General features: G+C 31.6%; 1 protein-coding gene across 1 annotated transcript in view; it reads left to right on the forward strand.

Annotated features, from left to right (window-relative positions):
• The window catches only part of LOC143067046 (elongation factor G, mitochondrial-like), a 32,444-nt gene extending 8,061 nt beyond the window's left edge, over positions 1 to 24,383 (forward strand). The window contains exons 8-19 of the mRNA XM_076240032.1: positions 777 to 934; positions 2,047 to 2,128; positions 2,683 to 2,823; positions 6,727 to 6,828; positions 7,211 to 7,405; positions 8,087 to 8,169; positions 8,636 to 8,705; positions 10,109 to 10,201; positions 10,846 to 10,921; positions 13,533 to 13,601; positions 18,752 to 18,912; positions 23,405 to 24,383. Of these exons, the coding sequence (XP_076096147.1) occupies positions 777 to 934; positions 2,047 to 2,128; positions 2,683 to 2,823; positions 6,727 to 6,828; positions 7,211 to 7,405; positions 8,087 to 8,169; positions 8,636 to 8,705; positions 10,109 to 10,201; positions 10,846 to 10,921; positions 13,533 to 13,601; positions 18,752 to 18,912; positions 23,405 to 23,581 (1,407 nt within the window). The 3' untranslated portion in view covers positions 23,582 to 24,383. The remainder of the gene's footprint in view (positions 1 to 776; positions 935 to 2,046; positions 2,129 to 2,682; positions 2,824 to 6,726; positions 6,829 to 7,210; positions 7,406 to 8,086; positions 8,170 to 8,635; positions 8,706 to 10,108; positions 10,202 to 10,845; positions 10,922 to 13,532; positions 13,602 to 18,751; positions 18,913 to 23,404) is intronic.
• The last annotated feature ends 301 nt before the right edge of the window (positions 24,384 to 24,684 follow it).

Below are 24,684 nucleotides of genomic sequence, written 5' to 3' on the forward strand. Positions count from 1 at the left end.
GATAATCCTAATTCTACCACTTTATTAACCACCCTGTATACAGTTTATGATGGCCACAAGCACCTGCTGAAGGGCATACTATACAGTAGCAAGGGCAGATAATCCTAATTCTATTCTACCACTTTATTAACCACCCTGTATACAGTTAATGATGGCCACAAGCACCTGCTGAAGGGCATACTATACAGAAGTAAGGGCAGATAATCCTAATTCTACCACTTTATTAACCACTCTGTATACAGTTAATGATGGCCACAAGCACCTGCTGAAGGGCATACTATACAGAAGCAAGGGCAGATAATCCTAATTCTATTCTACCACTTTATTAACCACCCTGTATACAGTTAATGATGGCCACAAGCACCTGCTGAAGGGCATACTATACAGAAGCAAGGGCAGATAATCCTAATTCTATTCTACCACAATATTAACCACCCTGTATACAGTTAATGATGGCTACAAGCACCTGCTGAAGGGCATACTATACAGTAGCAAGGGCAGATAATCCTAATTCTACCACTTTATTAACCACCTTGTATACAGTTAATGATGGCTACAAGCACCTTCTAAAGTGCATACGATACAGTAGCAAGGGCAGATAATTCTTATTCTATTCTACCGCTTAATAATTTCCTCAATCAACCCTATGGAATTTGTGTGTTACTAACATTATCTTTCTTTTCCAATGAATGTTTTTATATTTTCACTAAGATGTACAAATAAACATCAATAATATTGTAATAATATGCCTCACATTATCTTTTATTATTTTGTAGGCTGCAGTTAGACGTGCATGTATAAAAAGAGATTTTACACCGGTACTTGTCGGGACAGCTTTGAAGAACAAAGGAGTACAGCCCGCGTTAGATGCTGTTGTGAGCTACTTACCTAACCCATCGGAAGTAAACAACTTTTGTTTGGATAATTCAAAAGGGTAAGGCTTTATAAATCTTAGTGAAAAATTATAAGAAAATGTTTGTTTTAGTCAAAGGCAATTGAGATATTGAAATGTGGTCTGGTAAGGTTGACCTGATTCATAGGATAGAAAATATTATCTGAAATTGAAATTTCCCAGTCTTTCATTTGTTATGTTTTTGGAGACATTTTCATTGTTAATAAATGTCCAAATAAATTATTCAAACAACATGATGCGATATGTTTCTTGATTTATATATTTGAAGATACACTTGGTTTTACTCAATCACAAGTTAATTATGGGCATTAGCCATATATGTCCAATATAACTTGAAATACAAAAAAAAAAAGGTTTGGAAAGAAATTGTTTTTTTTTTTATAAATTTAACTATTTATTATTCCTGGTACAATATTGACTCAATATTGTCATATCTAGATGATTTTTAGATGGAAAAGGAGGAATTCGAAAAATTAATTCATGACTCCAAATTCCAACTTAATACACCAAAGTGAAGAAACAACAATTTCATTGCTTTTTAATAGTTTATATATCAGTATTTTATGTTTTTACAACTTTTATACTAAATTGTGAATTAACATAAATGATTTTTGACATACAGTTGTTGAAAACATGTAATTTTATATAAAAGATCTATTATCGTGTGATAACTAGGGGGAGATAATTATGTAACTTAATCTATCTTTGAATGAAGTAATAATGAATGAATACTTTATTTGCAAGAACGATATACATGCTATGGCAAACAAAGGTATATACAATACATGACAAACAAAGATATATGTAAAACATAACAAGCAGAAGACAGCAGAGAACAGTAGTAACAGAATAAACAATTAATTATGACAAATATATGGGATCTTATTACTCTAGTTATGTTAAATGTCAAGAGAGTTGGAAAAGGTGCCCCATATTACCAAGAAAAGGTTAAAATCAAAAAGATATTTTGTAAAGTATGATGTAAAAAGTAGCATGGTTTTATAGAATTTAGGTAAGTTTTGAAAAATTACGATTTTTGTGCACCAAAAAAAATGACAAAAATATTAAGTTGAACCAGAATAAAAAAAGAACTGTAAAACTGAGTATTTAATACTTGTCATTTTATATTGTAGAATAGAAAATCCAGAGAAGATATTAATGAGTCCAGATAGGAACCAGGACAAACCATTTATTGGTTTAGCATTTAAACTTGAAGTAAGATCAAATATGGTGTAGAATTATATAAAACAGCCTGCAAACATTAAAGTTTTGGTTATCATGAATGTCTTGTGATTGTTTAAATCTTTTTATACACTTAGCTACAATAGTTTTTCACATTGCTTTCTGATTTTGTTTAGTTTACCCATTTGTTTGTTACTCCCTGTCAAATTTAAGTTTTGGTTTAATGTAATTGACCATGGAGTTATAGTGACCTAATGCATCAAGATTTGAACTTTTTTAAAATTTGCAAATTTAGTTTTTTTATCCAGATTTCTTAGTTTGCTGAACATAGAAATGTGATTGTTTGAGCTGGGTCAGGTGTCCCATGGACACATTTTCCTGTTGAAATATACATTGTTTCTTAAAACCATATTTCATCTCTTGTAACATTAATTACCCTTCATAAAAATAAGATTTTCAGAAGGAGGTGGTTAAACAGAATGATTTTTAGGGAATGATTTTTAGGGAAATATTTTCAGCTGGTACTTGATCAGTTAACTTATATGACCTATATTTGACCAGATGACTAATATGATCTTTTATTTTAGGCTGGGAAGTATGGACAGTTGACATATATGAGATGTTATCAAGGTGGAATCAAGAAAGGAAGTGATGTCATTATAAATGCACGAACAAATAAAAAGACTAAAGTTTCCCGTTTAGTCAGGATGAATGCAGATGAGATGGAGGTATGTAAAATTTATCCGTTCAAGAAATCCTCTCATAAGAGATTTCTCCTTTATTGAATTATTAAAGTCAATATCTGCTACAAAGCTTAAAGGAGTAGGTCTGGTAAGGGCTGATTTTGGCCTCAAATTTCAAGTTCATCTGAAAGTGTCTATTTCAGTTGATTCAATTAGTTAATGTGAAAGAGTTTAACTGATTTAATCATTAAAATCGCTGTGATTCAAGCTCAAATATGAAAAATCTATCGAAATATGCCCAAAAATGTCTTTTTTCAGATGGTTTTTGTCAAAAATGAAAGTGGCCGCATCCGTGTTCATCCTCAACCTTTATATACGTTATGTATTATCATCAAATACAACTAACATTTCAATTTTAAGAATGAACACAAATGCGGCCACTTTTGTTTAAGACGGAAACCGCCTAAAATTTAACTAAAATGATAAAATTGTGACGATTTCAGTAATTTAGCATGACTAAATGATGCTAGTAGTCAATATTTATGTAGCAGAAGCATTCAACTTTCCAATAAATAACTAAAAATTTACATTTTAACAATTTTGTAAAACTGCTGTATTTTGGGGCAAAAAAGGGGTTTTAATGGACCTACTCCTTACTTATAAACATGAAAATTTAACAACCTTATTTTATTACTATGTAGTAGCATTATCTAGGGCTTATAAAACACAGTACTTTTCGTTAGAGGTGGTTCTTTTTATTTCTGGACGAACTCAGGATTATAACAATTATAAATAGAAAATACCCTACAAAATAAATACAATAGTAAGATTCTGACAGATCATCAAATAAATAATCTGGTACATAGGTTTCTATCCATGTATTATAATAAACAAATGTTTTACTATTAGAAATATAAATAAATCTGTTCTGCATGTATTTACAACAATATGCTTAACGTGACGGTACCTAAATTGCACTTTTTTTGACAGTTTTTTCACCTACGTTTTTTAATGATAATGACAAAAATGTCCATTCTGTGTTTATTTTGTAGCCGTATCCTTCTTTATTATAAAGAAACACCAATTAGATTTTTAATCCATATGGAATCATAGAAAAATTGGTCTAAACTTACCTCCAAACCATAAATGATTCGCAAATGAGGAGTACCCAAATTGCATCTATGCATAAATTCGCATCGTCAGAAGTCTAATAACAGAGCTTTTAATTAATTTCTTCAAATATTTTGAACAATTGGATATTCGACCATGCTTGCTCTTCGTTTTTTTTTAAATGGATACTTGCAACATATTGTATTTGCTCATTTTAAAAAGTTGGCGTTTCAGTACATTTTGCCTTTTCAGTAAACACTTCATTCCTTGATAAATACTGTGAATGTTTTGTGCATATCTAAATAGTTTTATCTATGTTGATGGATGTGCATATTATCAAATCATAAAAATACAAATTGTTTAGTCTAGGAAATCTTGTAAGATTTCTGCTGCTATTTTTGCTAAATAGGTGCAATTTGGGTACTCAGTGCAAATTCAAATTAAAATAAGTAGATGTTGTATGATTGCCAATGAGATCACAACTATCCACTAGAGACCAAATGACACACAAATTAACAACTATACAATGTAGATGTGGTATGATTGCCAATGAGATCACAACTATCCACTAGAGACCAAATGACACACAAATTAACAACTATACAATGTAGTAGTACATAATTGATTGCCAATGAGATCACAACTATCCACTAGAGACCAAATGACACACAAATTAACAACTATACAATGTAGATGTGGTATGATTGCCAATGAGACCACAACTATCCACTAGAGACCAAATGACACACAAATTAACAACTATACAATGTAGTAGTACACAATTGATTGCCAATGAGACCACAACTATCCACTAGAGACCAAATGACACACAAATTAACAACTATACAATGTAGTAGTACATAATTGATTGCCAATGAGACCACAACTATCCACTAGAGACCAAATGACACACAAATTAACAACTATACAATGTAGTAGTACATAATTGATTGCCAATGAGATCACAACTATCCACTAGAGACCAAATGACACACAAATTAACAACTATACAATGTAGATGTGGTATGATTGCCAATGAGACCACAACTATCCACTAGAGACCAAATGACACACAAATTAACAACTATACAATGTAGTAGTACACAATTGATTGCCAATGAGACCACAACTATCCACTAGAGACCAAATGACACACAAATTAACAACTATACAATGTAGTAGTACACAATTGATTGCCAATGAGACCACAACTATCCACTAGAGACCAAATGACACACAAATTAACAACTATACAATGTAGTAGTACACAATTGATTGCCAATGAGACCACAACTATCCACTAGAGACCAAATGACACACAAATTAACAACTATACAATGTAGTAGTACACAATTGATTGCCAATGAGACCACAACTATCCACTAGAGACCAAATGACACACAAATTAACAACTATACAATGTAGTAGTACATAATTGATTGCCAATGAGACCACAACTATCCACTAGAGACCAAATGACACATAAATTAACAACTATACAATGTAGTAGTACACAATTGATTGCCAATGAGACCACAACTATCCACTAGAGACCAAATGACACACAAATTAACAACTATACAATGTAGTAGTACACAATTGATTGCCAATGAGATCACAACTATCCACTAGAGACCAAATGACACATAAATTAACAACTATACAATGTAGTAGTACACAATTGATTGCCAATGAGACCACAACTATCCACTAGAGACCAAATGACACACAAATTAACAACTATACAATGTAGTAGTACACAATTGATTGCCAATGAGACCACAACTATCCACTAGAGACCAAATGACACACAAATTAACAACTATACAATGTAGTAGTACATAATAATAAACAAAAAACAAATATGATATAAAGCAACAAACAACAACCACTGAATTACAGGCTCCTGAATTATGGACAAAATGTAAAATTGGTTGAAATGGCCTAAACTCATCAGATTGATACAAAGTAAATACATCAAACAAAAACACAGACTGGACGTGATAGGGTATATATACATACTTACAACAAAAACACAGTGGACATGATAGGGTATATATATAAATACTTACAACAAACAAACAGTGGACATGATAGGGTATATATACATACTTACAACAAACAAAAACACAGTGGACATGATAGGGTATATATACATACTTACATCAAACAAACAAACAGTGGACATGATAGGGTATATATATAAATACTTACATCAAAAACACAGTGGACATGATAGGGTATATATACATACTTACAACAAAAACACAGTGGACATGATAGGGTATATATACATACTTACAACAAAAACACAGTGGACATGATAGGGTACATATACATACTTACAACAAAAAAGTACAGATCTGAAAATACTTAAAAATGTATATATGACAGTGATATTGTTTGCCTTAAATTAGTGGAGAATAATGGCTTTTTCCCCTGGAGAAGAATCCCAATATGAAAAAAAAGGCTTAAAATTATTCCCAAAAAGACAACTTTTTTCCCAAACAGTGCAGTCTCAGTAGTAATTGTGCATGAATACAAACTGAAAAACACTCATTTAAACATTTTTCATGCCTAAAATAACTATATGTGCACATTTGAGGGTCTATTTATGTATCATTACTGACAAAATGGGGTCTTATTTTAAAGCAGGGTTTGACTCTTTAAAATGGGTCTGTAAATTGAAGTTTCAGTCAAACTTATGGTTTATTTTAAATTTTTCAATTTGATGAAAATGACGCATATTTTCCCAATAAAAAAGGTTAGAGGTAGTTTTGATAAAAGCCAACAGTATCACTGTATGAGACTGTTTAAAGTATACAATGTTTGTTTTAGGATATAACTGAGGCCTATGCTGGAGATATCGTAGCTTTATTTGGTGTTGAATGTGCTGGGGGTGACACATTTTTATCTAAAGGAACTTCTAACCTTTCACTGGTAAGCTAACTTAATCTCCATTTAATATAAAGGTGTGTGTGTTTTAAATGCGCAAAAGTTATTTATCATGTAAAATGTTGGTCTGCTTAATCTAACACTTTAGAGGTTAAATGACTTGTAGTTTGAATTATTTTAAGGGTTGGGATCTGATATATTACATGTCATACATGTTATGGACTGGAAAACACATAAAAGTAAAGGAACAGAATGATTAGTGAAGAAATATACTGCTGTACTAAAACAGAACTCAATCTATTAAAGAATTACGGAACTGGTTTGATAAAACAAAAAAATATTTTGTAACATGATTATATTTGTTATAAATGGAATTTTAACAGGATTTTACATGGTTTTACCGTTTTGAACATGTTTGTTATTACAGGAATCTATGTTTGTACCTGATCCAGTTATATCAATGTCCATAAAACCAGTTAACAGTAAAGATATAGAGAACTTTTCTAAAGGTATAAATAGATTTAGTAGAGAAGATCCCACATATCATGTGTTCTGGGATGATGAGGCCAAGGAAACTATATGTTCTGGTATGGGAGAACTTCACCTGGATATTTATGCACAGGTAAAGAACTTAAGGTTATAGTCTTGAGTAGGTTTTACATTAAGTGATTTTAAGCCAGTTTTAGTATACAAACAAGTAAAGGATAACTATGACTTGGTACCAATGGTTCAGAATATATTTCACTAGTCTTTTTTTTATATAACTAAAGCTTGAAATTTGTGTTTCTTATAGAAGTGTCCCCACTAGGTTAAAAGTAAGGTCTACAATAGTTAAGCAATGTTCTGAATTTATTGTGATACACTTGATAACTAACTGTCCACCAGCAAAGGAATGGACCAAGTTGTAGTTATAACAGTAATGGTACCATTTGTATTGCACTAGAAAAGAACAAATACATGAAGACTTTCATTTAAAAAGATAATTTTAAATATCCTAGTGAACAACACCGACAAAAATGTTCAATTTGATCTCTGGCAAAATGCATATGATGTTGCAATTTTTACTCTGCCACCAAACACATGCACCCAATGTTTTATTGGAATTAAAACATTCTTTTGCTTACAAAGCTCAAGAAAGAACAGTGCTTTGTTTACAAAGAAAAAGAAGAGCATCTTTTCATTTTTCAGCCTATTTCTTGACTCCAGGTCCCATATAGATGTTTAGACATGGATAAGATGGTTAATTTTTGAGTTCTTGAGCGCCTTTTTAGAATAGCTTTAGTATTTTTTTGACTATTTGTAGAGATTAGAAAGAGAATATAATTGTAAAGTGTCACTTGGAAAACCAAAGGTAGCATTCAGAGAATCTGTGGTAGATAAAATGGCGTAAGTAGATAAACTTATTTCAATAGTTTAGGTGAACTTAAAAGGTTTAAGATTCAGACTTCATACCTGCCAACTGTCACTATTTGCAGGGGATTTCCCCCATGGAGGCTTCCAAATGGAAATTTTGAAAGAGCAATTTTGTCCACAAAACAATTAATTTTATAATGGATATAGGCTCATAAAGGTACGAAAAGAAAGTATGGAGAACAAGGTGACTTTTTATTCCTAGAAATTTAAAGTTATTTATGATTTTAAAAGCTGGATCAGATTCCATTGTCTGTAGTTTCCATATGATAGTATTTATTTCATGCAACAAACTGGAAAATCTAGTTTTGAATACTGAATAGAAATTTTTTATTAATCTGTCATCTGAAGATTGAACATGTATAATTGAACCTTTTTTCCACCTGGCCCCTTCCAATCTAACTATGTATACATGAATTCTTTGTTAAACAATTTTTTTTAGGTTTGATTACCAGCATAAGAAGCAATCAGGAGGCAGAGGGGAGTATGGTAGAGTTATAGGTTTTATGGAGGTAATTATTGTACCATTGGAGGCTTTTTTTCTTCGCCAAAAGTGGTAAAGAGAGGAATTTCTGTGACTATCCAAAGACCTCTAATTAAATGTCTGTTTACCAATCTTTCAAAGTTTGTAATTGAATATCTTTGTTTTGCTTTATCAATATTCAATGTACATTTCTCAACATTTGAAATTCCTGCTCCCAAATAATTTTTGCATCGAATTTTTCCTATTCATAAAACAACTTTGATATTCAAATAAGAACAATTAACTTGTTCATGCGCAAATAGTTGTGAAAGTCAACACCCACTTTCAATTTCGATACAGTTGTTGAGACATTTACATGTTTTATCTGAAAGAAACCTTATACAAGGCAAAAGTAATGGTTACTAATCATAAACCTACCTGTGATTACTAATTCCTTGTTTGGGTAATAAACGAGTATGAAAATAAAGTTTTTGTGTACGGTGTACAACAACTTAACTATGCACCGTACATAAGGATTTATGTGGTCAGCTAAACACCGTACACAACGCTTCTTTAGGGATAAAATATAAAAAAATAACATATGTATGAAAGATTTCAATGCCAATTTATTGAAACAGCTATACTTATTACCCACACACATTGACCTTCTATCAGAAAAAGAGTTGCAATGAGTATAGAATTATATTGGATGAGACAAGGGCCAACTTCTTTTACAAGTATTTGCACATGCTTTTAGTAATCCCTCTTAATTTGGGAAAATAATGAGACATTTCTAATCATCAACCTACGACCAAATCATTTCTTAAAACAGCAGTTATGTTTAGATTGAAGTACACATTGATATTATGTGAACAAAACAAAGATTTTTCGTTACCGTGTAAGATCAAAATCGCTCACGCCCGCTTGGTTAGTACCTATATCCGCTGTACGATGATACACGGTGGATAAGGTTCATGCATGTTGTAAAGATACATCAGATTTACCTTAAACTGATTTTGTTCTCCTAGAGCTTCTTGAATTCTTATTAAATTCCTATGGAAGAAGTTGAAGGAGACTTTAGGTTTGCATTCTGTCTGGCTGTCCATCTGTCAGTCCGACAGTTCCACACTTTTTTCTTAGAGCTTGAAGATATATACTTGGTATTTTGTTTAAATGGGACAAGTTACAGATCAGGTTTATATTTTGTTCATGTCTGATGCCTTGTGCAGAGTTATGTTTCTTAGACTTTGAAAATTCACTCAAATATTTAATTTTCCATATTTTTTTTCTATCATGCTTGAAGATATTGACTTGATATTCGTTAACCATGACAAGTTATAGATCAAGTCAGCATTATATTCAGTACAATGAGTTTTTAACTGGTAGGGGACAACATATTTTCAGGCAATACTCGCAGAATGCTTGTTTTAAAAGTTATTATATTTTTTTCAGCCCTTGCCACCAGAGGCAAACACTAAACTAGAATTTTTAGACAAGACTGTGGGCACTAATGTTCCAAAGAATTTTATTTCCTCTATAAAACGGGTATGTATCAATATTCAATGTAAGAATACTACATGTTAGACTTCATATTTAACAGGAATAAAGCACCATGTCAAATATGGAAGATATACATCAAATTAAAACATGTGCAAAATTCTTAATTAAAGAGGTATTTTAAACTCATCCACAATTTTGTATACTGTAAGTTCAGAAATGTTGCATGCATTTATCATTGTAATTTTTGAACAATGGACATAATGCATTATTAATTATTGCAGTTTTAGGAAAAGATTCATACAGATAAATGCATCAGATATCAGAATATGATTTTCTATTGCATGAGATTCTCTCACAGTCACACTATTAGAATTAATAATTAAAAAACTTGCAATACTCACTAAATTTATATTATAAAGACATTCTGTGCTAAAATATCTTTTGGACTGGATGAGTATTGCTCAAAGTAGATATGAAATCTTAGTTATTCTTGCATTTAAACTATTCTTCAAAAATAACACTGTTAGAAGCACGCAATTATATTTGATTTCTAACATAATAATGTCTTTTGAGCATTTTAAAAATAGTGATCGATTTACAGTTTTGATGTTTTAAAAATTTAACATGCCAAAAAAATGCCATTTGATGTCTTTTCACTTTACTTGAAACAAAGATTTGTTTATTTGTAGGGTTTCCTTAGAGCATGTGAGAAAGGCTTTCTGACAGGAAATAAAGTGGCTGGTGCAAAGTTCACCTTAACGGATGGTTAGTTATTTATTGTATGTTGTATTGGAAGACATCAGAAATTTTTCTCTAGTCAATCACTTAATATCACAGCATAATTAGTTTGAAAGGGTTATAACAGTAATGTTTCATAATTTACAGATATGGACAAAGTGTACAAAATTATACTCTTAGATATCAGTCTACAACATACAAGAAACTGGTTCCTAATTGAAACAATTCTGTACTTTACTCTATATACACTGTTATCACAATTGTGTACTTTACATTACATACAATGACTCCAATAGTCAGACACTGTTAACACAATTGTGTACTTTACATTACATACAATGACTCCAATAGTCAGACACTGTTATCACAATTGTGTACTTTACATTACATACAATGACTCCAATAGTCAGACACTGTTATCACAATTGTGTACTTTACATTATATACCATGACTCCAATAGTCAGACAATGTCATCACAATTGTGTACTTTACATTACATACAATGACTCCAATAGTCAGACACTGTTATCACAATTGTGTACTTTACATTACATACAATGACTCCAATAGTCAGACAATGTCATCACAATTGTGTACTTTACATTATATACAATGACTCCAATAGTCAGACACTGTTAACACAATTGTGTACTTTACATTACATACAATGACTCCAATAGTCAGACACTGTTATCACAATTGTGTACTTTACATTACATACAATGACTCCAATAGTCAGACACTGTTATCACAATTGTGTACTTTACATTAATACAATGACTCCAATAGTCAGACACTGTTATCACAATTGTGTACTTTACATTACATACAATGATTCCAATAGTCAGACACTGTTATCACAATTGTGTACTTTACATTACATACAATGACTCCAATAGTCAGACACTGTTATCACAATTGTGTACTTTACATTACATACAATGACTCCAATAGTCAGACAATGTTATCACAATTGTGTACTTTACATTACATACAATGACTCCAATAGTCAGACAATGTTATCACAATTGTGTACTTTACATTACATACAATGACTCCAGTAGTCAGACAATGTTATCACAATTGTGTACTTTACATTACATACAATGACTCCAATAGTCAGACACTGTTATCACAATTGTGTACTTTACATTAATACAATGATTCCAATAGTCAGACAATGTTATCACAATTGTGTACTTTACATTACATACAATGATTCCAATAGTCAGACAATGTTATCACAATTGTGTACTTTACATTACATACAATGACTCCAGTAGTCAGACAATGTTATCACAATTGTGTACTTTACATTACATACAATGACTCCAATAGTCAGACACTGTTATCACAATTGTGTACTTTACATTAATACAATGACTCCAATAGTCAGACAATGTTATCACAATTGTGTACTTTACATTACATACAATGACTCCAATAGTCAGACAATGTTATCACAATTGTGTACTTTACATTACATACAATGATTCCAATAGTCAGACACTGTTAACACAATTGTGTACTTTACATTAATACAATGACTCCAATAGTCAGACACTGTTATCACAATTGTGTACTTTACATTACATACAATGACTCCAATAGTCAGACACTGTTAACACAATTGTGTACTTTACATTAATACAATGACTCCAATAGTCAGACAATGTTATCACAATTGTGTACTTTACATTACATACAATGACTCCAATAGTCAGACACTGTTATCACAATTGTGTACTTTACATTACATACAATGATTCCAATAGTCAGACACTGTTATCACAATTGTGTACTTTACATTACATACAATGACTCCAATAGTCAGACACTGTTAACACAATTGTGTACTTTACATTAATACAATGACTCCAATAGTCAGACACTGTTATCACAATTGTGTACTTTACATTACATACAATGACTCCAATAGTCAGACACTGTTATCACAATTGTGTACTTTACATTACATACAATGACTCCAATAGTCAGACACTGTTATCACAATTGTGTACTTTACATTACATACAATGACTCCAATAGTCAGACACTGTTATCACAATTGTGTACTTTACATTACATACAATGACTCCAATAGTCAGACAATGTTATCACAATTGTGTACTTTACATTACATACAATGACTCCAATAGTCAGACACTGTTATCACAATTGTGTACTTTACATTACATACAATGACTCCAATAGTCAGACACTGTTAACACAATTGTGTACTTTACATTATATACAATGACTCCAATAGTCAGACACTGTTAACACAATTGTGTACTTTACATTAATACAATGACTCCAATAGTCAGACACTGTTAACACAATTGTGTACTTTACATTATATACAATGACTCCAATAGTCAGACACTGTTATCACAATTGTGTACTTTACATTATATACCATGACTCCAATAGTCAGACAATGTTATCACAATTGTGTACTTTACATTACATACAATGACTCCAATAGTCAGACACTGTTATCACAATTGTGTACTTTACATTATATACCATGACTCCAATAGTCAGACAATGTTATCACAATTGTGTACTTTACATTACATACAATGACTCCAATAGTCAGACACTGTTATCACAATTGTGTACTTTACATTTTAGGAGCCCATCACATTGTTGATTCCAGTGACTGGTCCTTTGAACAAGCTGCATATTATGCTACTCAGGAATGTAAGTACATGATATAAATAGTTCAGTCTTGCTCTCCCTTCTTCATATTGCAGGTGTTTGTTAGAATATGTGAAACCATCTATTACTGGCATTCTTTGTTATGCTTTGCAACAACAGTATTATGTTTTCTGGTCCTACATGTTTTGTTAGTCTACCCATTATCAGCTTAAGGCGAAGTATACGTAATTAAACTACACAATGGATTTTTTTTAAATTTTACATGTAGATTCTGCTTGTAAAAATAAATCGGAAAATGAAATAAAAAAAGGGGGTAACCGTTTTCGTTTTTGAAATACGAGCTGTTGAAGTTAACAGCATCATACATCAAAATTACAAAGGATATATAGGGAAAATCGTGAAATTCGGCAGGAATTATTACATTTCCAAGATTTTCTATTATATTAGACAATCGATTTTTTTTTCAATTTATGAGACGATTCTAAAATGTCTGAGGAATCGATTGGTGCAAAGAAAGTCCTTAGCAACCGTGCTACTTTTCAAGCTATACCCTGTTAAAGTTGAATCTTGAGTGTAAAAAAACAAAAAACAACGACAGCGACAACGTTATTGACGTCGCTGCAACAGTTACGACACTTCATATAGTTCTATACTTGTATGAAATATATACCGTTTTGTTGGAGTTCGTGTTGCTCGGTCTTTAGTTCTTTATGTTACGTTTTGTGTACTATTGTATTGTATTTGTTTATTTTATTCGGGTGCATGCGTAGATCGCCAAGCTAGAAAATAGTTGACATTTTCTTCATTATGAACTAGAACTATTTTCGACCTTGGTGCCTTATTTTTGTTAAAATCGAAACACTGCGACATGTTTTCAAAATCTTTGTTCCCATAAAACTTCATTTCATCAAGGTCTCTTCTCAGAATATCAGCCATCTGTCTGGCACAGGATAACAAATCAATATCTAAGTAAATTTTAGTTGTGTGGTAATTCTTAGTACATTTGGGTAAATTAATCTTATCTTTGTGCCACATAAGCATCTCTATAATTCAACACATCCCTGGGCCACGACATTATATATTTTTTGCATTGCATGCGCTTCTTTTTATCCCAATCCAGACCGGCTAGTAACTGTTGTATAACTTTACACGTCTGAAGACGAATATTTGCGTGAAACATTTTTGTATGATTTTTATTTCTGGAAATCAATCTGAAATCTACAACAGTCCTTTTCCGAAAGTCGGGCTGGATCTTTACTTTTATGTGCATTCGGGATTTACATAAATTTTAACCCGAATAATTCAGTCGTATTATTCAGCTGATGTACAAATGCTACATTTCTTGTGTGGGAGAAAATCGGACATGGAAAGGGCCTGAATTATTCGAGTTACTCAAATTGAAACTCAGGAATATATTTCTAGCTATAGGAAATTCGCGGAAACAAATGTTTGTTTTTCGGCATTACGGTATTGAATCAATATGAGACAGAGATACCAATTATTTCTTTTAACAAATTCGAATACCAGTCAGTTTATAGGACTTCAGTTTGAAATAGGGGCCGCAATCCATTCATTTTATCCAATCAATTGGGGGCGGGGGGGTGTCAACATAGATAGTCAAAAAGCTTTGAAATATTCGATGAAAAACGTTGAATGTAATTTATATTAACTCCAAAGTCTCATATTATAAGACTAGTAAACCACAGTCTTCTCAACTCTTGTATGATCATGAACTAGGTGAAAACCTAGAGCTGACCGGCTGCGAGATCCTCATGGATAATCATCGAGGTCGTTAAACACCCCTTGCAGTAAACTTGGGTAAAATTTTTAAAAAATCGAAATGTAATAGTCTGAACACATTTCACCTATCATTCCATTAAATATTAAATTGCAGTTACAAGTATCACAAAACTTCCTTGACCTCTTTTCTTTAACCATAATAGAGGGAGGAGGGAAGGAGGGATCCAGATCCCGAAATCCCGGGCTTAAAAACACGAAATCCTGAGGTCCCGAATTAAAAAAATTTAAATCCCGACTACCCGAAATTCGGAAATAGAATTCTCGGATCCCAAAATCCCGAGCTGAAAAACACCCGATCCTGGAGTTCTGATAAAGGTCCTTACCCCCCCCTCCCGTAATTCTATATTCAATTCATTCATAATCTTGAATTGAGACTTGATACTTCAAAATTACATTCTCTAATTTTGAATGATGCACACAGGCACAATAAAAGAAAACAGATTTCGCTATATATCTCTTCCAAATTGGAATTTGTGAAAGAAGAAATGACATTTTATATTTTATCTTACCTGTGTACTTTCAATTTCAATATGGTTCTAAATTTAGATTTAGTTTTCCCATAAATTGCGGACGGAATAGAAGACACCCTGTTTATTTTCTGCACATGTAGAAAAAGTTGAAAACTGGGAGTTGAATGACATAATTTTTACTTATTTTAAGATAAATGTTAGAGTGAGACAACTTTTAAGTTACTGAGTAATTTTTGGGGCATAATTTGTTTATTTTTTGTTAGTTTTCCTTCTTTGTTCTTCCTACTTGTAAGTATTGCACTAGTGGTCAAATTATTCTCTTGGTATCGTCTGATATCTTATATGAATATAAATCATGTCCTTAAATTTTCAATTGCACAAAATACGAACATTTCAACGTCTTTTTAATTAAACAATTAAATTCACACGTCTTTCATTAATTATTTGTAAATAAAACTTTACGTTGAGTACTGTGTTTTTCGTTCAAGACTACGGCTTTTTTAAAACAATATTGTTGGGTCAATTCAAGTTTTATTTTAATTAATTTGATATCAATAGAAGATAAATTGTTACATGTTTATTTGTTTATTTGTTTATAATTTTGTTGTGAGGTGTTTTTTTCTTTCTGATGATATCATAAACACGAAATGCCTTCTCCTACGCGTCTAAAAAAAACAAAAAAAACAGAGTTTTTAAGTCAGGCTGCACACAGAACAACGTACAGAATGCTGTGATTTCTAAATGGAGTTACTTAGATAATTTCTATGAGGTTTAAAACAGCGCTTGTTGGATTCATTATAGACCGCAGAAAGTAGTTTCTCTTTCCTGTGTCCTTTCTTGGAGTAAGGGAGATAACTTGTGTAACTAACAACGAACATTTTTAATCCGGTATTCCGCTAGAGGCATGCAATTATGTACACTTCGCCTTAAGGTAGTTTACCATAAAGATGTGGTCACATATACTTAGTCTACCCAGTATCAGGTTAAGGTAGTTTACCATAAAGATGTGGTCAGGTTAAGGTAGTTTACCATAAAGATGTGGTCACATATACTTAGTCTGCCCAGTATCAGGTTAAGGTAGTTTACCCTAAAGATGTGGTCACATATACTTAGTCTGCCCAGTATCAGGTTAAGGTAGTTTACCCTAAAGATGTGGTCACATATACTTAGTCTACCCAGTATCAGGTTAAGGTAGTTTACCATAAAGATGTGGTCACATATACTTAGTCTGCCCAGTATCAGGTTAAGGTAGTTTACCCTAAAGATGTGGTCACATATACTTAGTCTGCCCAGTATCAGGTTAAGGTAGTTTACCCTAAAGATGTGGTCACATATACTTAGTCTACCCAGTATCAGGTTAAGGTAGTTTACCATAAAGATGTGGTCACATATACTTAGTCTGCCCAGTATCAGGTTAAGGTAGTTTACCATAAGTTGTGGTCACATATACTTGAAACTTAGAACACCTATAAATTCTGTAGTGAACTTTTTATTGGTTTATGTCAAATTATGGTTGTATGTGTATGTGACACAAATTACACAATTCAATGAAAGTAGACTATGTTAGCTGGAAATTTGTACATTTTCAGGCTTAAATTCTTGGTTAAAGTTGTTTGCTCCAAACTTGATATACATGTTATTATGTGGTGACCTATATAAATTATTTGATAAATTGCAAATTTGACCAATGGGTTCTCATTTTACTGAACATAGACATAGGATAGTACAAGCAGTACATGGTGTCCTATTGACCTATATTCTTTTCAAAAGTCTTATGACACTTTGAAAATGAAGAAAACTTTGTCAGAAAAAATCAGCAAGAGCATTGTACAGCAAGGATCCGGAAATTTTTTCACCTAATTTCGGTCATTTTGTGATGACTATAAAGTTGGTGCCCTTTTTTCAAAAACGATTATAAAAATCACATTACCAGCTGATTATTGCTCATAGTATCAATGAACTTGTTTTAACTGTTGCATTGCATTTACACCACGTATTTTCATACCATTTTTCCTAGAATCGTTCAAGAGCAGTTAAGGGAAGACAAGAGTATGTAAATGAAATTTCTCAGACATCGTTAATGTTTCTTTCCATTTTGAAGACAAACTAATAACCGGATGTTTTGAGACAGTACTAAAACGAGCAATTCCAGACTCATTTCCTATATGTCTAATATGTGGAAGAAAATTGCACGCATGCGTATTACATAGTAAACAAAGCATGTGTGTTAGAAGTGAAAAAAAAAAACACTTTTTTCTACGTAAATTAAATTAAAGTTTTAATTTCAGTTTAAATCAGAATTGACATTGTTTTAGCTGAAAAGTAATTACATAATGAAGACAGTTGTTATGGAATTTTAATTTATATACAATTTAGTTCTGAGCTTGTGTTCAATAGTCAGGTGTGAATTAAAAACACAGGTAGAGATTAGCGACCATAAGCCAATATTCCTTTGAGTCATTACAAAAGTTATTAGGAGAGCTCTCAGGATTATAACACTATACTGGAGTGGCAGTTTTATTACAGGAAAGGGATAACAAAACAAAAATCAAGTTCAAAATGGTTCAAGAAAAACTGATCTCAACAAAATGACAGAAATTATTTCTGCAAAAATATAAAATTTGACCCAAATTCAAATCTGTCGTTTAGGACAAATGGATTTCAGAATCGGTCATGTCTGGCATATATGACCGTTTCTGGACCCTTGTTGTGAAGTGTGTTTTTTTTTAATCTTCAAATCTTAAGGTTGTGGTTTACATATGAGAACTCCAGTCATAAAATAAGATGTTTCTTTGTACAATACTAATTATTCTTATTTTAGTTTTGTATCTAGAGTATTAGCATTACTTAGAACATTTACAACAAGAATATTGGAAACTAATCGAAAACACTTGATTCAGTTCTGTGTATCATTATTTATAGGTTTTACTGAGGGTGTTTGGAATGTTCTAGAACCTGTTATGTTAGTTGAGGTCAACTGTCCAGCAGAATACCAAGGACCAACCATGCAGTGTATCACTAAAAGGAATGGTGTTATCATAGGAACAGATGCTAATGAAGGATACTTTACTCTGTATTGTGAGGTAAGATGGGCTTATAGTTGATTTTTATTCTTTGTATTGTGAGGTAAATTGTCCGTAGTTGAATTTTATTTTTTGTATTGTGGGGTAAATTGTCCTTAGTTGAATTTTATTCTCTGTATTGTGAGGTAAAATGCCTTTAGTTGAATTTTTAACCGGATTTTTGTGACAAAAATGTCGGTTATTGATTTGGGGATGTACGGCGGGCGGCCGGGCGGGCGGCAATCAAATGTTGTCCGTGCATTCACTCATGAACCGTTCAACCAAAGCTTTTAAAATTTTGATATGTTGTTACTGACAACTAAATGAAGGTCAAGTTCAATAATGGCGATTTTGACTTTTACCGTTCAGGAGTTATGGTTCTTGAAAGATTGAAAAATGGAGTTTCCAGTCGTGTTCATGCATTTACGCATGAACTGTTTTACCAAAGCTTCCCAAATTTTAATATATTGTTACTGATGACAAAATGGAGGTCAAGTTCAATAATGACGATTTTGACTTTTACCGTTCAGGAGTTATGGTTCTTGAAAGATTGAAAAATGGTGTTTCCAGTCGTGTCCGTGCATTTTTTCATAAACCATTCAACCAAAGCTTTTGAAATTTTTATATGTTGTTACTGATGACAAAATAGAGGTCAAGTTCAATAATGACGATTTTGACTTTTACCGTTCAGGAGTTATGGTTCTAGAAAGATCGTAAAATGGTGTTTCCATTCACGTTGTTGCATTTACTAATGAACCATTCAATCTAAGCTTTTCAAATTTTAATATGTTGATACTGACTACAAAATGGAGGTCAAATTTGATATTGACGATTTTCACTTTCAGCATTCATCAGTTATGGTTCTTGTGATATTGCCAGGACACAAATAAATGTTAATAAATCCGGTTTGCTGTCGTTGTGACAGCCTCTTGTATTCTCTGTATTGTGAGGTAAATTGTCCTTAGTTGAATTTTATCCTTTTTATTGTAAGGTAAATTGTCCGTAGTTGAATTTTATTTTTTGTATTGTGAGGTAAAATGTCCTTAGTTGAATTTTATTCTCTGTATTGTGAGGTAAATTGTCCTTAATTGAATTTTATTCTTTGTATTGTGAGGTAAAATGTCCTTAGTTGAATTTTATTCTCTGTATTGTGAGGTAAATTGTCCTTAATTGAATTTTATTCTTTTTATTATGAGGTAAAATGTCCTTAGTTGAATTTTATTCTCTGTATTGTGAGGTAAAATGTCCTTTGTTGAATTTTATTTTTTGTATTGTGAGGTAAATTGTCCCTAGTTGAATTTTATTCTCTGTATTGTGAGGTAAATTGCCCTTAGTTGAATTTATTCTCTGTATTGTGAGGTAAAATGCCTTTAGTTGACTTTTATTCTTTTTATTATGAGGTAAAATGTCTTTAGTTGAATTTTATTCTTTGTATTGTGAGGTAAATTGTCCCTAGTTGAATTTTATTCTCTGTATTGTGAGGTAAATTGCCCTTAGTTGAATTTATTCTCTGTATTGTGAGGTAAAATGCCTTTAGTTGAATTTTATTCTTTTTATTATGAGGTAAAATGTCTTTAGTTGAATTTTATTCTTTGTATTGTGAGGTAAATTGTCCCTAGTTGAATTTTATTCTCTGTATTGTGAGGTAAAATGCCTTTAGTTGAATTTTATTCTTTTTATTATGAGGTAAAATGTCCTTAGTTGAATTTTATTCTTTGAATTGTGAGGTAAAATGTCCCTAGTTGAATTTATTCTCTGTATTGTGAGGTAAAATGCCTTTAGTTGACTTTTATTCTTTTTATTATGAGGTAAAATGTCTTTAGTTGAATTTTATTCTTTGTATTGTGAGGTAAATTGTCCCTAGTTGAATTTTATTCTCTGTATTGTGAGGTAAATTGCCCTTAGTTGAATTTATTCTCTGTATTGTGTGGTAAAATGCCTTTAGTTGAATTTTATTCTTTTTATTATGAGGTAAAATGTCTTTAGTTGAATTTTATTCTTTGTATTGTGAGGTAAATTGTCCCTAGTTGAATTTTATTCTCTGTATTGTGAGGTAAAATGCCTTTAGTTGAATTTTATTCTTTTTATTATGAGGTAAAATGTCCTTAGTTGAATTTTATTCTTTGTATTGTGAGGTAAAATGTCCTTAGTTGAATTTTATTCTCTGTATTGTGAGGTAAATTGTCCTTAATTGAATTTTATTCTTTTTATTATGAGGTAAAATGTCCTTAGTTGAATTTTATTCTCTGTATTGTGAGGTAAAATGTCCTTTGTTGAATTTTATTTTTTGTATTGTGAGGTAAATTGTCCCTAGTTGAATTTTATTCTCTGTATTGTGAGGTAAATTGCCCTTAGTTGAATTTATTCTCTGTATTGTGAGGTAAAATGCCTTTAGTTGACTTTTATTCTTTTTATTATGAGGTAAAATGTCTTTAGTTGAATTTTATTCTTTGTATTGTGAGGTAAATTGTCCCTAGTTGAATTTTATTCTCTGTATTGTGAGGTAAATTGCCCTTAGTTGAATTTATTCTCTGTATTGTGAGGTAAAATGCCTTTAGTTGAATTTTATTCTTTTTATTATGAGGTAAAATGTCTTTAGTTGAATTTTATTCTTTGTATTGTGAGGTAAATTGTCCCTAGTTGAATTTTATTCTCTGTATTGTGAGGTAAAATGCCTTTAGTTGAATTTTATTCTTTTTATTATGAGGTAAAATGTCCTTAGTTGAATTTTATTCTTTGTATTGTGAGGTAAAATGTCCCTAGTTGAATTTTATTCTCTGTATTGTGAGGTAAATTGTTGACGGGTGCCACATGTGGAGCAGGATCTGCTTACCCTTCCAGAGCACCCGAGAACACCCCTAGTTTTTGGTGTTGTTGGTATTGTTTATTCTTTAGTTTTCTATGTTGTGTCATGTGTACTATTGTTTGTCTGTTTGTCCTTTTCATTTTTAGCCATGGTGTTGTCAGTTTATTTTCGATTTATGAGTTTGACTGTCCCTCTGGTATCTTTTGTCCCTCTTTTGTCCTTAGTTGAATTTTATTCTTTTTATTGTGAGGTAAAATCTTCTTATATTATATTTTGTTTTTTGTATTGCAAGGTTAATTGTGCTTTATTGAATATAATTCTCTGTATTGTGAGGTAATATGTGCTTAGCTGTAACATTTTCTCTGAATGTGAGGTTATATGGGCTTGGGGAATTTTCAGTCTCAATATTGGGAGGTTATATGGGCTTAGTGGAATTTTCAGTCTCTGTGTTGTGAGGTTATATGGGCTTAGTGGAATTTTTAGAGGTTATATGGGCTTAGTAAAATTTTCAGTTTGTGTGTTGTGAGGTTATATGGGCTTAGTAAAATTTTCTGTCTGTGTATTGGGAGGTTATATGGGCTTAGTAAAATTTTCAGTCTCTGTGTTGTGAAGTTATATTGTCCTAGCTGAATTTTCAGTCTCTGTGTTGTGAGGTTATATCGGCTTTAAGTGAGTGGAATTTCCAGTCTCAGTATTGTACGGTTATATGGGCTTAGTGGAATTTTATTCTCTGCATAATACCACATTTTCTTATTTCTAATTAGTTGAATTATTTTTCTGCACTGTTAGGTAAAATGTGCTTAGTTGAATTTTCATACTGTAAATTATATTGTGAGGTAATATGTGCGTCATTGGTAGCCTTGTCCTGTTTTCTGCTCTTTGGTCAGGTTGTTGTCTCTTGAAATCATTCCTCATTTCCTTTTTCAATTTTATAAATTGAATCTTCATACTGTGTATTGTGCAGTAAGATGTGCTGAGTTTGTGAGCAGCCTATTCAAGAATTATGTCATGATGAGCCTCATTTTCATTATTTAAATGACTCAAAATTTACATAATCTTAGGATTAGTACCAGTAAGCTGTCTTATGCTGTTAAATATTTTTACTTTTGTTGATCCAAATTAAGGGTCAGGTTTTTGCTATATATGTATCTCATTAAGATTAGTTTTTTTTGTTTACATAATTAACTGCCATTGTTGAAGGTTGATTAGTCCCATGAATATAGATTATCGATTGTTTTTCAAATGAGAGGGTGGTACTCAGCTACAACTATGGAGGGGCAAACACCCTGAGATTAGATGTGGCTGGGAAACATCCTAAAGTTTGAAAGACCATTGATAATCTGTTTATTGCTTTATGGCCTATGCATGTGTGCCTTTAGTTATGGACAATATTTTCCTACACAAGCGCGTTATGTGATATGAAAAATTACAACTAAAATTAGACCAAAGGAAAAATACAAAAAAAAAAGTAATAACACATCTTTATGAGATACATTGTAGCCATGTAGTCAGTGAACATTGTTTTATTTATTTTTTGTTTAAGATTAGAGTTTTATAGGTTGCTTTGAATACATGGAAGATGAAACTTTTGTTGATAATTTTTTTAGGTTGCTTTGAATAGAAAGAAAAATAATATTGTTTTGTTTATATTTTTCAGGTTGCTTTGAATAGAAAGAAAAATAATATTGTTTTGTTTATATTTTTCAGGTTGCTTTAAATGAAATGTTTGGATTTTCTACGGAGTTAAGATCATTGACTCAGGGTAAAGGAGAATTTGTAATGGAATTCAGTAAATATTGTCCAGCTACTCCACAAACACAAGAAACACTTATACAAGATTATCAGGACAGTCTAGAAAAAACAAAAACAAAAAAGAAAAATTGATACACATTTATAATTAGGATCAAATAATTTTCAAATTTGTTAGTACGATAAACAATAGTGATTTTGTTCTGTTGAGATGCGGTCATGATGGTTTTTGTGATAGAATGTTTGACTGCTCACAGTTGGTCTAGGACATAGTCAGAGTGGGTTTTACATCGGAACTGTCCAGTCACGGTTGATCTGACACATGGTCAGTGTAAGTGTGGTTTTTATGACAATATATATTAAAGCTGACCACACATGATCTTATAGTCATCATGGCTTGTATGTCATTATGATGTGTATCGTAAAGATCTAGGACTGATCACATATGTTCAATGTGGAAAGTTTAATCATGTTTATGAGAGATTTATGACTAAAATTATATGGTATAAATATTGAGTATGTCAGACGACTGATACGAGGTTCTGAATACTAATAATAGTTACAAATATATAGGTCATATTCTGAAAAATGTTGTTTTTAAGTTATTTTGAAAAAATGATTAAGCAGGTCAACATGTTTGTCACTTATAACCTTTGTTTCCTCAGTTTAATTATGTAATAAGAATTTCTAATGTTTAAATTGTATTTCATTTAATGAGTCAAAAGAAGAAAAAGCTAAAATAAATAATCTGCAGTTGTAGAATTTGATATAGATTAAGAAGCTAAACACTTTTGTTGTATAGGCTCTATTAAAATATGATCATTCTTTGCATTCTCATTGTGTAGACATTGTATTTACAACAATATTTTTATTTCATCACTCTCATTGTCATTAGTTTTCCTCTGTGGTTTTATGATTAAACTATTTATTTATTTAATGGTGTTTGTTGCTATTACCTACTGGTCATCATAATTATCACATCTGCTAAGAAAGGTCAGAGGAGTTATTACCTGTCAAAATCTCATCAATTTTAATTAGACAGTTAAGACTTAGTTTATATCCTTCAAACAGAAAAAAATGGTATGCCCAATTCCTCAGTACATGTATTAGTTTTACTCACATGAAACTTATACATGTTTGAATGTTAAATTGTAAAAATAATAAACTTAAAATTATGCTTTAGCCATTCCACTTATATCAATTAATTTAAATAATAATATTTAGCTCAACACTTTGCT

Source organism: Mytilus galloprovincialis, chromosome 3, assembly GCF_965363235.1.
Source record: "Mytilus galloprovincialis chromosome 3, xbMytGall1.hap1.1, whole genome shotgun sequence".
Taxonomy (NCBI): Eukaryota; Metazoa; Mollusca; class Bivalvia; order Mytilida; family Mytilidae; genus Mytilus; species Mytilus galloprovincialis.